We start from the raw sequence: 13,407 nt of genomic DNA on the forward strand, positions 1-13,407 counted from the left end.
CACCTCAAAGTGAGAAAAGGATACAAGGAGGAGTCTGGACTTAATGACAGATGGCAGAGGTTTCAGCTCTTCCAGAGTCAAAGTCAGAGCTTCATCCTCTCTGTTCTGCCAGAGTTCCCCCTTCAGTCTAGGGCCATGCCTTCCACACATACACACTCCTAAATTCCTCCTGTGCCCTTACTCCCTAGAAACAAGGCTGAGGGTTTCTTGCTAATAAGAATGAATGGCACTGGCCACAAAGTACAGGCTAATATTAAACGCTGGAGCTCTTAACTTTGCAGTGACTCCCCATCCCTTGGATTTTCCCAGTTCCCCATTTGCAGACCTGCTATTATCATCATGGGCTGTGACATGTGTGTGTATGAGAGGGTTGTTTCTTCCTGAATCTCTCCTCTGCAGGGTGCTTCTCATGAGCCACATGTGACAGTCTGTGAAGAGGGGTGTCCCTTTGCATATCCCACCATCCCTGGTGGCTCAGAGGTTAAAGTGTCTGCCTGGAATGCGGGAGACCCAGGTTCGATCCCTGGGTCGGGAAGATCCAGGGAAGATCCCCTGGAGAAGGAAATGGAAACCCACTCCAGTACTCTTGCCTGGAGAATCCAATGGAGGGAGGAGCCTGGTAGGCTACAGTCCATGGGGTCGCAAAGAATCGGACAGGACTGAGCGAGTTCACTTTCACTTTCACTTTGCATATCCCAGCTCTCTTTTGTTCTGCTATATTGAAGGCTCTGTGGCCACCCCTATTCCACTCAGACTTTTTCTAAGAGGAAGGAGAGAGGAGAAAGGGAGGGATAGTAATTGGGAGGGAGAGAAAAAAAGAAGGAATGAAGGAAACCACCTAGGTAATAGACACTAATAATTTTATATTTATATAGTTATTTATGGTTTATATGCTAAAAACAATTTGTAAAATGTTTTTACAGGCATAATCTTACTTAGTTTTTATAACCACCCAATTTATAGATAAAGAAACTGAGGTTTAGAGAAGGTAAAGTTTATCTAGCTAATAAATAGCAGCATCCTATCTGGAACCCAGTCCTTCTGATGTCATGTATAGTTTTTTGTTTTTGTTTTTTTCTTTTCTATACTGCTCCATTAAATGTAAAGGCATGTCCCAAAGTTCTTTTTTGTTGAATCCATGCTAAGCACCCTAGGTGAAAGCTGAAGGTCTTAGTAGTCACCATAACTCTCTATTAAACCCTTACTGGACTTTTTTTGAGGTTAGACTTATGGACTTTGACTGGTTGGCTAGAAATAACCATCCTACAAACACTTAGTATATTTATTAATGTTTTTGTAATTTACAGTAAATTTTCATACATGAACCTCACTTGAAAGTCCTATAAGCTATGCACATCTCAGAGGTCTAGTGATTGGTCCAAGAATGAATGGTAGAGTCAGGATGAGGCTCTAGATTTTTTTTATCCTAAGGCCTATGCCTTTTCTGTTACCTCGGATTTCCTCCACTGTGGTGGGCCTAACCTGTGTTAGATTCTGCAGAGTATAGCGAAGTCCATTTAAAGAGCCAGGACTCCTGAGTTGATCATAGCCCTGACCTCTCAGCATGACTGAATACATAACTTGTGAGGTGTAGGGCTCTCTGTTCAAAACTGTTAAAGCATTTCAAGATGGTGACAGCAGAGTATTAAGCCTGGAATGAGGCCCTCTGACGGTGGGACCCTTTTGAGCATGGAGCCCTGTTAGAATGCCAGTGACGCTGGTCCTGCCTGACATGACTCAGGAGTGGAAGACTGGGTTTCTTTCTCAGATTGTTTCTGGGGCTCCTATCAGAGAGCTGAAGTCCCAGGTCATATGGACTTTGTTCTGTTAAATCTTTTATTCCCTCCATCAGAGAGCTAAGCCACGATGTTCCTTATTATATTAATTGCTAACTCCAGTTCTCATAGATCAACAGTTAGGGACAGAGTCAAGATATCACTAGTAGCTACTGTTTATTGAACATTTATTATGTCGCAGGCACTGTGCAAAACATTTTATGTGCTTTGAATTGATTGCAAGTGTGTTAGTCACTCATTCATGTCTGACTCTTGGCTTGACTGTAGTCTGCCAGGCTCCTCTGTCCATGAAATTATCCGGGAAAGAATACTTGAGTGATTTCCATCTTTATCCTTCCCTGTATCACTATACCTTGTCTTGGTGACTTTGCGGCTTTTCACATCAATTAGTGGATTCTATTTCTCCACCTCTTAAATCTGGGTTGGTCCCAAGAATGATAAAATGCAACAGAGGAAATGGTGTGTAAATTCAGGGTTTAAGTCTCAAGAGGCTTACAAGCTTCCTCTTTCTTTCGGAACCCCAGGTCTGCTGTGAGAACAAGCCTGTGCGAGTTGGCTAGAAATGAGTACCACTTGTTGGAGAGCTGTCATCCCAAACCGAGACCATCCAGGGCAGCCAGCACCCACTTCACCTGCCAGCTAACTTCAGATACATGAGTGAGCTGAGCTGAGGTCAGGCCAACAGAGTCCAGCTCGGCCAATGGATTTCACTAATCAACTCACAGATAGGTAAGAAATGACACATAATTTTTGCTTAAAAACTGTCTTTTGGAGGTAAGTAAGTATGCATTCTTATTAAATTAATAGATAACAGACACACATCCATTATTATTTCCAAGGAAACAAGCTTTGAGAGGTTACATTCATGCCTGTGATCAGTAGTTAATAAATGGTTCTGGAAAGTGTGACTCTATAGGTCGAGTTCTTATCTGTTATTTTGTACGGTCCCATTGTAGCACTCAGGGTTCTGTTAAGCCCTTAGCTAATTTGAAAGCTGAGTGGAAGAAGCAATGTTTTTGCAGATTGAGTCAGGCCCAAGGGATGGAGCTCAAACACCAAGAATCTCTCTGCTGATAAAAATACCATGTCTATTATTAACCAAAACTTTAATATAAAACATTGTAATCTATCAAAGGAAAAAATGCTTACACGCAGAACAGGAGAGACGATGCCTTTGAGGTCAAGGTCACAAGCTAAATGCTAGCAGAAATTTTGGCTGTATCTCATTAACACTAAATTATGACTGAGTTCTGCAAGAGGTCTGTGTGACAATCCCATTAATGCAAATGGCATTCCTTATGATGTCTGCTTTTGTAAATGAAAATCAAATGCAATTATGTCAGTGGAATTTACTCATTAAGCTAAACTAAAACCCACCAGCAAGTGTCTCCTCACTTCCTCTTCTGCCCCACATCTTTGATTACAAGCCGTTGCTCCCCAGAGTTGCAAATGGATATTTTGCTAAAATACGAGTACACAATTTGATGATAGAAGGGGCACCAGAATACAGAAGTTCTTACAGATATCGGAGGTTAGGAAGGTTCTGGAAGGCATCAGGGTCGATGTATAGCAGGTTGTTGGCCTTTTCAATTCTACTGTGAAAGAGAAAAGAACGTGCACATGACCTTACTGGTAAGGAGTGCTATGGTATTTTTCATTATTATGCAAAGAGTATGTTAATCAGTTATTCACCCTGTGTCCATCCATCATTTCCACAAAGATTGGGCATGCATGTGGTGTCTTTTACTATACTAAACTGTGCTAACAAAATATTAACCCTGTCTTATATAACTCTCATCACTGAAGTCTTCCTGGAATCTATTCATCAGAGACAAACAAAGCACAGCTGGGTGAGTCATTTCACCCTGAACTCAGTTGAGTGTTTAACCAATAAGGATCTCCCAGGGTCTGAGGAAGGCAGGGATGAGGCTAACGGGGGAAATGAGTGTTTTTTTTTCTGATTGGGAGAGGAGGGAAGGGGATGGACAGCAACAAAGAGGGTGAAGAGTCAAAGGAGATTGGAGAAAAGTAAAGTGAAAGGTCAAAGGAAAATGAAGATTAGGGGATAAGCAGTGAACATCTCTGGCTTTCACAGCAGCTAGTTTTCACAGTCCCGGCAGACAGCAGCTGGCAAAGTGCCAGTGAGTCCCTCATACTGCAATGGAGGCTGCTCTCTCACAGCTCGTGGAAAGTGATGGCTTCTGCCCTGGGCTGACCTGCGCCACGTCCTGATCAATAGTCTGGAGGTGGGCATGTTCACATTTGGATTCCGACAGAGAGGCTGCCCTTTCCTCATCTGGCTGGATCAATGTATATTTGCAGAGATGCTCTGTGTTAATTACTTCCTCCCTATTTCATTAGCTTTAATGTTGCAGTAACCTGTAGCTACGCAGATCCAAGTACCAGGTAATTAATCATTTTAAATACAGGCAGTGTTACATGGAGGTGAGCACCTCTCCATGTGGGGGAGAGATGAAAGAGCCATCCCATTAGCTCCACTGCCCGTTGAGCTGCACAGAAGGACATCTACTTGACCTTGCCCAGAGGGCTGGCTGCCCTTTGGTTCACTTCTCTGATACTCTCTGTGGGTTCTGAGACCCTGGTCAGATCTCTTTTCCCAGCTAGGGTAAGGAGAGGCCAAGCAGAGAGAGAGGGACGGCATCAGTTGCAGAGGCTTAATGACAGTGAAGAAGAATGAGAGTGGGAGGTAGAAAAGGAAAGGGAGGGCAGAGTCTGTCATAATGGACAGACTGTCATTCCTAAACAAATTCATATATATGTATGTATGCGTATATGAATTATGCATATGTGTATATATACTTGGCAAACGCTAAGGAGTTTTTAAAAAGATACAAAAGAGTCAAGAGATTTATGTTCAAGTCCTTATCCTGCTGTGGATTTGGCTGGGTGACTAGACAAGCTTCACAACTTCTCTCTGTCTTTCATTCCTCATCTGTAAAATTAGGAAAGTGGTTCAGTGGCTTTCCTAACTGTGTTCTCTGAGAATTTTGTAAGATATTCATCAGTGCTCCACAGAGGAACCTTTCCAATGACACTAGTTGAGAAACTCTTAATACAATATCCTTCTTGGAGATTCCAAGTGTATATTTGCATATTACAGATTCTGAGTTTTCCTACAGTAGGTGAGTCTGTCTAACTTATTTGACCATAGAATCTTTTTCCTTTTTTGTAATGATAATTTTCTGTTTAATGATACACAGAATACACTTTGGAAAAATTTGGACCTGTCTCCAAAGTCTCATCTGGCTTTGATAATTTATAGTAACTTTAGACTGGTATGCAACAGAGGTGTATCTGTGTGAGTACTGGCATGTATATAAAACTAGAATGTCAACAAGAGAAAATACATTTGGTTGGAGTAGTAAAGAAGCCAAGGATTGTTATGATAACTTACTGTATGCCAGTTTATGTGTTAGATCTACATAACATTTATCATCTCATTTGTTCATCACAGTGATCCTATGAGGCATGCAATTTTATTATTCCCACTTTACAGAAAGAAAGCTAAGTCTTAGCATGATTTTGCATCTTGACCAAGGTTCCATGGTGAGTATGTGGCATAGGCTAGCAGTCAAACTAAAACTGCCCATCTTCAACTACATCATGAGGAATTTTGGGCTTTGACTGTGGAACAAATTTGAATGAGAGGATGAGCTGGAAGTATTAATACGTGCAGTCACAGAGCTAGGTTCTTGAGTTTACTATGCAAAAAAACCCTGAGAAGGAAGAAGCAGAATAAGACTAAGCTCTGAACTGGTACCTGAGTCACCAGGCAGAGATACATGGCAGCACCTATTGGACTGACTTTGACAGCCTAAAATGAAATTCTAGGAGTCTGAGGACAGAGCAGAGCCAGGGCCTCCCAGGAATATAAGTGAACTTTAAGGCTACTACCAAAAGCAGGCATGAGCAAACCCCCATAGAGTCTTGCTTACATTTCATGTAGTTTGGGCAGGTTGGAGAACACGTTTGCCTCTATCACTTCCAAGACATCATTCTGTGAGATCTCTCTGCAAAGAAAGAAATATAATTCAAGTAAGTTCAGCTACAGTCCATAATGGATTTAGGGCTCAGCCTGGAGCCTTGTGCCTGTAGTGATTCATGAGACACACAGAACTCTACTCCTGCTCACAAAGAAGTCAGCTGTAATGATGAGGCGAAGCTAACATAAGATGCTAAGACTTATAGAACAATGAGAGAATGAACCCAAGGCAGTGAGTCTGGTCAGAAATTATTCAGTCTATAGGTGTAGCCACAGAGGCCCAGAGAGGGAAAGAGACTTGATTAAAAGTATTTAGGGAATATACAGGGTGAAAAAAAACTTTAAATAGACCAGGATCAGCAAACTTCTTCTAGAGGACCATGTAGTAAAATTTTTATTTTTTGGCTTTATGAATCATTTGGTCTCTGTTGCAACTACTCAGTTGATGTTGTTGCATAAAAGTAGGCATAGATATCATGTAAATGAATGAGCATGCCTGTGTTCCAGTAAAACTTTATCCATAAAAACAGATGGCAAGCTGGATTTGGTGTTATGGGCGATAGTTTGGTGATCCCGCCCTAGACCATGGAGGCAAGTTCTCTCTGCTATGCTGCTTTGGAAAATGAGAACCTCAACTCAGTCTCTTTTAAATACACATCCATGCTGTTACCCAGGTAGAGTTTGTTACTGCAAGACCTTTAACATTACTGTTGCTTGGCCAAAAATACCCAGGAAGGATCCTTCAGGTCCCAGCCTGTTTGCTCCTGGAGTAATTGGAAGGGAGTGGACGATGAAGTCCACTCTGCAGAAGCCCAGAGCTTATGAGGAGAGAAGGGCGAGAAGGGCGACTTAATCAGTTAATGTTTATAAAGTGGCTCAAAGATGAAACATGCTATTACTAGGCCTCCTGAGGAAGACTCTCATGTAGTTTTAATGTGGCAGCTGAGAGAGTTTCAGAAAATCTCATAGGCAGTGTGCATTCAAATTGGCTCAGGCAAGGCACTGTCTGCTGGCCTGAGATTTTGCTGAGAAGCTCTAGAAACACTCTTGATCAAGGGAAAGGCCTGGAGAGCAGGACAGGGAAAAGGCCTGTCGGGGGAGGGGAAGTATGACTGTGAGCACAGGGGCTGGCAACATGGAGGGGGAGCAGGGGGTGGGTGGGGAGCTGTCAGTTCAGTGGTGGCCGGATCCTTTTTCTCACTCCCCCATTAGCAAGGAGACATTTTGTGAGAGAAGTTCAGTTCAGGCACTCAGTCGTGTCCGAGTGTTTGAGACCCCATGGACTGCAGCATGCCAGACTTCCGTGTCCATCACCAACTCCCAGAACTTGCTCAAACTCATGTCCATCGAGTTGGTGATGCCATCCAACCATCTCATCCACTGTTGTCCCCTTCTCCTCCTGTCTTCAATCTTTCCTAGCATTAGGGTCTTTTCCAAGGAGTCAGTTCTTTGCATCAGGAGGCCAAAGTACTGGAGTTTCAGCCTCAGCATCAGTCCTTCCAATGAACATTCAGGACTGATTTCCCTTAGGATGGACTAGTTTGATCTCCTTGCAGTCCAAGGGACTCTCAAAAGTTTTCTTCAACACCATAGTTCAAAAGCATCAATTCTTCAGCGCTCAGCTTTCTTTATAGTTCAACTCTCACATCCATACATGACTACTGGAAAGACCATAGCTTTGACTAGACAGACCTTTGTTGGCAGAGTAATGTCTCTGGTTTTTAATATGCTGTTTAGGTTGGTCATAGCTTTCTTCCAAGAAGCAAGTGTCTTTTTTTTTTTTTGTAGTAAAATTAATACACTTTATTGAGGGGACTTTGTGAGTTCTATTTTAATTTCTTGTCCTAAAGATTTTTATTTATATATATATATTTTTTAAATTTAATTTTATTTAACTTTATAATAATGTATTGGTTTTGCCATATATCAAAATGAATCTCCTACAGGTATACATGTGTTCCCCATCCTGAACCCTCCTCCCTCCTCCCTTCCCATACCACTCTGGGTCGTCCCAGTGCACCAGCCCCAAGCATCCAGTATCGTGCATTGAACCTGGACTGGCAAGTATCTTTTAATTTCATGGCTGCAGTCGCTGTCTGCAGTGATTTTGGAGCACAAGAAAATATAGTCTGTCACTGTTTCCATTGTTTCCCCATCTATTTGCCATGAAGTGATGGGACTGGATGCCATGATCTTCATTTTTTGAATGTTAAGTTTTAATCCAGCTTTTCCATTCTCCTCTTTCACTTAAATCATGAGGCTCTTTAGTTCTTCTTCGCTTTTTGCCAAAAGAGTGTTATCATCTGCATATCTGAGGTTATTGATATTTCTCCCTGCAGTCTTGATTCCAGCTTGTGCTTCATCCACTTGGCATTTCACATGATGTACTCTGCATATAAGTTAAATAAGCAGGATGATAATATACAGCCTTGATGTACTCCTTTCCCTGTTTGGAACCAGTCTGTTGTTCCATGTTCAGTTCTAACTATTGCTTCTTGACCTACATACAGATTTCTTGGGAGGCATGTCAGGGGGTCTGGTATTCCCATCTCTTGAAGAATTTTCCAGAGTTTGTTGTGATCTACACAGTAAAAGGCTTTGGCATAATCAATAAAGCAGTAGATGTTTTTCTGGTATTCTCTTGCTTTTTTGTTAACCCAGTGGATGTTGGCAATTTAATCTCTGGTTCCCCTGCCTTTTCTAAATCCAGCTTGAACATCTGAAAGTTCATGGTTCACATGCTGTTGAAGGCTGGTTTGGAGAATTTTGAGCATTATTTTGCTAGCGTGTGAGATGAGTGCAATTGTGCAGTAGTTTGAGCATTCCTTGGCATTGCCTTTCTTTGGGATTGGAATGAAAACTGACCTTTTCCAGTCCTGTGGCCACTGCTGAGTTTTCCAAATTTGCTGGCATATTGAGTGCAGCACTTTCACAGCATCATCTTTTAGGATTTGAAATAGCTCAACTGGAATTCTATCACTTCCACTAGCTTTGTTCAGAGTGATGGTTCCTAAGGCCCACTTGAGTTTGCATTCCAGGATGTCTGGTTCTAGGTGAGTGATCACGCCATCATGGTTATCTGGGTCATGAAGATCTTTTTTGTATAGTTCTTCTGTATATTCTTCCCACCTCTTCTTTATATCTTCTGCTTCTGTTAGGTCCATTTCTGTTCTTTATTGTGCCCATCTTTGCATGAAATGTTCCCTTGGTATCTCTAATTTTCTTGAAGAGATCTCTAGTCTTTCCCATTCTATTGCTTTCCTCTATTTCTTTGTATTGATCACAGAAGAAGCCTTTATCTCTCCTTGCTATTCTTTGGAACGCTGTGTTGAAATGGGTATATCTTTCCTTTTCTCCTTTGCCTTTAGCATCTCTTCTTTCAACAGCTATTTGTAAGGCCTCCTCAGACAACCATTTTGCCCTTTTGCACTTCTTTCTCTTGGGAATGGTCTTGATCCCTGCCTTCTGTACAATGTCATGAACCTCCTTTCATAATTCTTCAGGCACTCTGTCTATCAGATCTAATCCCTTGAATCTATTTGTCACTTCTACCATGTAATTGTAAGGGATTTGATTTAGGTCATACCTGAATGGTTTAGTGGTTTTCCTTACTTTCTACAATTTAAGTCTGAATTTGGCAAAAAGGAGTTCATGATCTGAGCCTCAGTCAGTTCCTGGTGGTGTTTTTGCTGACTGTATAGAGCTTCTCCATTTTGGGCTGCAAAGAACATAATCAATCTAATTTCAGTATTGACCATCTGGTGATGTCTATGTGTAGAGTCTTCTATGTTTTTGAGAGAAGGGCACCTCTAATACTATTGTAGCTTCCTTCATGATTCATTTGGTAAATTTAACTGCCTTCATACTTTTCACAGTTGAACATAAATAAGGGTGGTGTGTGCATGCATGTTTTAAGAGGATGTGCTGGCCATTGGGTGTTTATTTGCTTCTCTGCCCTTCCAGTGGGAAGAGTGCTGGGTGGTATAGGAATGAGAGGAGTAGGAAAGGAGTGAGTGAATTGAAAGTCGCTCACTTGTGTCTGACTCTTTGCAACCCCATGGACTATACAGTCCATGGAATTCTCCAGGCCAGAATACTGGAGTGGGTAGCCATTCCCTTCTCTAGGGGATCTTCCCAACCCAAGGATTGAACCCAGGGTCTCCCACATTGCAGATGGATTCTATACCAGCTGAGCCACCAGGGAAGCCCAAGAATACTGGAGTGGTAGCCTATCCCTTCTCCAAGGGATCTTCCTTACCCAGGACTCGAACTGGTGTCTCCTGTATGGTAGGCGGATTCTTTACCAGCTGAGCTATGAGGGAAGCCCACAGGAAAGGAATGGGAGACTTCAAAAAAGGGGACATTTTTTGAAGACTTTAAGGAGTCAAGTGAAAGAGCTGCACAGGTAGAAAATATGCATGGAGGGAAGCACTGGATGACAGAGAGGGTTTAAATGCAAATGAGCCCGCATCATCCAAAAGCTATTGTATTTACAGGTTCACATGCCATCCCCTTGTAGTATCTCAGCCTAATACTGCCTAGAAGATAGATATTTTTCCTTTCCTGAATTCATGTCCTGAATTCATCCTATCCACATTCTCTTATGTGGATTTTTTTTGCCAAAGAGAACTAAAAATTATTAAGACAAATAAGCCAAGAAACACTTCTAAATTAATTATTTCAGAAGGTAGTTCATATTTTATGGCTTCAGCTGCAGAGGCAGGAGGGGGTGTTAGGCTTGAAATGTGGTAGAGAAAGCCTTTGGCTGGAGGAGGGCTGAGGGGAGGTGAGCAGCATACAGTAGTGAGAAAATGCCTTACTGGGAGATTGAGGGCTCTTGCTCCATTTCAAACCAGTTCTGCCTCTAGTTATTTCTGTTACCATTGACTAGGTATCTACTATCTACCAGCCCTGTATATGCATTCTCCTCAATCCCTTTAGCATGCCTGTGAAGCTGGTATTTTAATCTCCATGTTAATAAACAGCCCTATCTGTATGCAGAACAGCTCTGGCTGACTGCATGGCTGGAACACTTTCTTCTACATGCCTTGCCTCCCAAGCCATGTTGGGTCTAATATTTCCACTCCTATATATTTACTCAAGGGAAAGGAAAATTCATGCCCTCCCAAAGACTTGTGCACAGATACTTATAGCAGCTTAATTGGATAAACTGTAACATATTCATACAATGGGATATTATTCATCCATAAAGTGGAACAAACTGCTGTTCCAACATAGTTGAATCTTAAGAAATTACGCTGAGTGAAAGAATGCAGACTATTTATATGAGGGTCTAGAAGAAGAAAAACGAATCTACAGTGATAAAAATTAGAGTAATTGTCACTTGGGGCCTGGGATGGAGTTTGCTAACGGGAGAGGCAGCAGGTACTTTCTGGTATGATGGAAATGTTCTCTTTCAAGATTGGGGAAGTGGTAACATAAGTTTATCTAACTTTGAACTTTAGGTTTAAAGTGAATGCATGTATTTTAGTGTATATGAAACATACCTTAATACAGTTGTATAGCAATACTTTTTATTCAGAGGAAGGAGAGTAAATTCCATTCTGTTTATGTCTTGAGAACTCTGAATTGAGAGAGCTATTGGAAAAATGTTGTCTGGTCTGAAAGTGGTTCTGAAAGTTCTATCAAATCCTAGTGCAATCCTGGAGACTATAGATAAGGTTCCTTCCCCTCCTGACTGTCTCCCCTGCAGCTCCTCAACCCTTCACTGAAATCTATGAAATGAATAGCTGAACTAGGTCAAAGAATCAGAGTTTCTCAACTCTGACTGCACTCTAGAACCTTCTGGTGGATTTTTAAAAAAAATTCCACACATGTATACCTGTGGTGGATTCATTTTGATGTTTGGCAAAACTAATACAATTATGTAAAGTTTAAAAATAAAATTTAAAATAAATAAATAAATAAATAAATAAAAAATAAAAGAGAAAAAAAAAATTCCAAAGCCTGGGTTCATATCTGAGAATTGGATTTATTTAGTCTGGGGTGAGACTCTGGCATTATTTTTTTTTCCCTTGTTCTTTAATTCTCCAAACAATGGTGGTTCCAATGTGCATAAAGGATTGAAAACTACTGGTCCAGATGATATTAAGTTCCTGTTTAGACCTGTGCTTTCCATCTTACAGAAGGTTTGCTTCAGGAGCAAGGGCCAATTTACCTTGTTCTGCTAGGACAACAAATTGGAGAAATAAAGTTCTTGGAGCACAAAAGGAAATAAAAATGAGATAAAATAGTAGTAAGAGAAACCTGGAGACAGAACCTGGAAGTGGGAATAAAATATAAGAGGTAATATTGAATAGTTAGTTTTGATTTTTCATAAGATTTAATCAAGAGGTCAACATTTCAAATGTTCAATGTGTAACAAGGGATATTGTGGAAAATATGCAAAAGCATCTTATATTTTATTGTTATTCAGTTGCTCAGTCATGTTCAACTCTTTGCAACCCCATGGACTGCAGCACAGCAGGCTTCCCTCTCCTTCACTATCTCCTGGAGTTTGCTTAAACCCGTGTCCATCAAGTTAGTGATGCCATCCAACTATCTCACCCTCTGTCATTCTCTTCTCCTTCTGCCTTCAATCTTGCCCTGTATCAGGGTCTTTTCCAATGAGTCAGCTCTTTTCATCGGGTGGCCAAAGTATTGGAGCTTCAGCTTCAGTATCCGTCTGGGGCTCATTGATGTGTGGATGCAGAAGAAGATGTGAGAGTTCATCTCTCTTCTATTAAGCAAGATGCTGAAATGTTTTGGAAATACGTAAAAAAAAAACCAAACTGGTACTCTTCCATCTAACATTTTTTAAATATTATTTTGCATAACACATGTTATTTATATTAGTATGTAGAAATGTATTACTTTTAAAAAATAGACTGACAGAATATTTCCCAGTTTTAATTTCTAGAATGACAAATGATAAAAAATTGGGGAACTATCCAATGTAGGCTGAATTCTGTCGTTGGGTAAGGGTTCTTGATTCTGTGGAAAGCTTGTTTCCAGAGTTGAGACTCTTCTCATCTTCCCAGGCAGTGAGTGGTTCTCATGATTCACATAGAAATCACCTGGGGATCTTGTTAAAATGCAGATTCTCTATGGGAAGATCTTGAGAGGGTCCAAGGTTCTGCCTTTCTAATACCTTGGGTGATGGGTATGTTGCTGATCTTGAGACCACATTTGGATTGCAGGGTTCTTCTGAAGAATGGTAGTGACGTCCTACCAGGCCTTTCTCCCCAACATACACAGGGGTGGATATGAAAAGCATGATAGAGGAGGAGTGAAGTTCTTGATTTAAAAAATCTTTTATCTTCTGGAAACCCCCTCCCTTACTCTCTTATTGAAGTTTTCCTGTTCTCTAGATTGTCACAATAGTTCTTCCTCAGTTAAAGCACTTGCTACTTTGTTTTGTTATTGCTAATTTTTTGGTGGTGGGGCGGTGGTCATTGCCTAATTCTCCAACCTGACTTTGAGTTCCTAGATGGTATTTTATCCATTTATCTTTGTATCTCTAGCACCAAGTGCTAAGTTGAAGCATGATAAGTACTCAATAAATGTTTATTGGGAGGATGTGTAGATGGAAGAAAAATAGTCCTTAGG

General features: G+C 41.1%; 1 protein-coding gene and 1 non-coding gene across 8 annotated transcripts in view; one reads left to right on the forward strand and one right to left on the reverse strand.

The window, feature by feature from the left end:
- Positions 1-13,407, reverse strand: part of FSHR (follicle stimulating hormone receptor) — a 187,661-nt gene that overhangs the window by 61,700 nt on the left and 112,554 nt on the right. For 4 of the 7 annotated variants that reach the window (XM_044925556.2, XM_044925558.2, XM_025260562.3 and 1 more), the window contains 2 exon segments: positions 5,753-5,827; positions 3,317-3,391 (listed from right to left, as the gene is read on the reverse strand). In XM_044925556.2, coding sequence (XP_044781491.2) covers positions 3,317-3,391; positions 5,753-5,827 — 150 coding nt within the window. 7 annotated transcript variants of the gene reach the window in all.
- Positions 464-546, forward strand: TRNAS-GGA. The gene has a single exon. It is a non-coding gene; the product is annotated as a tRNA-Ser (tRNA).

Source organism: Bubalus bubalis, chromosome 12, assembly GCF_019923935.1.
Source record: "Bubalus bubalis isolate 160015118507 breed Murrah chromosome 12, NDDB_SH_1, whole genome shotgun sequence".
Classification (NCBI taxonomy): Eukaryota; Metazoa; Chordata; class Mammalia; order Artiodactyla; family Bovidae; genus Bubalus; species Bubalus bubalis.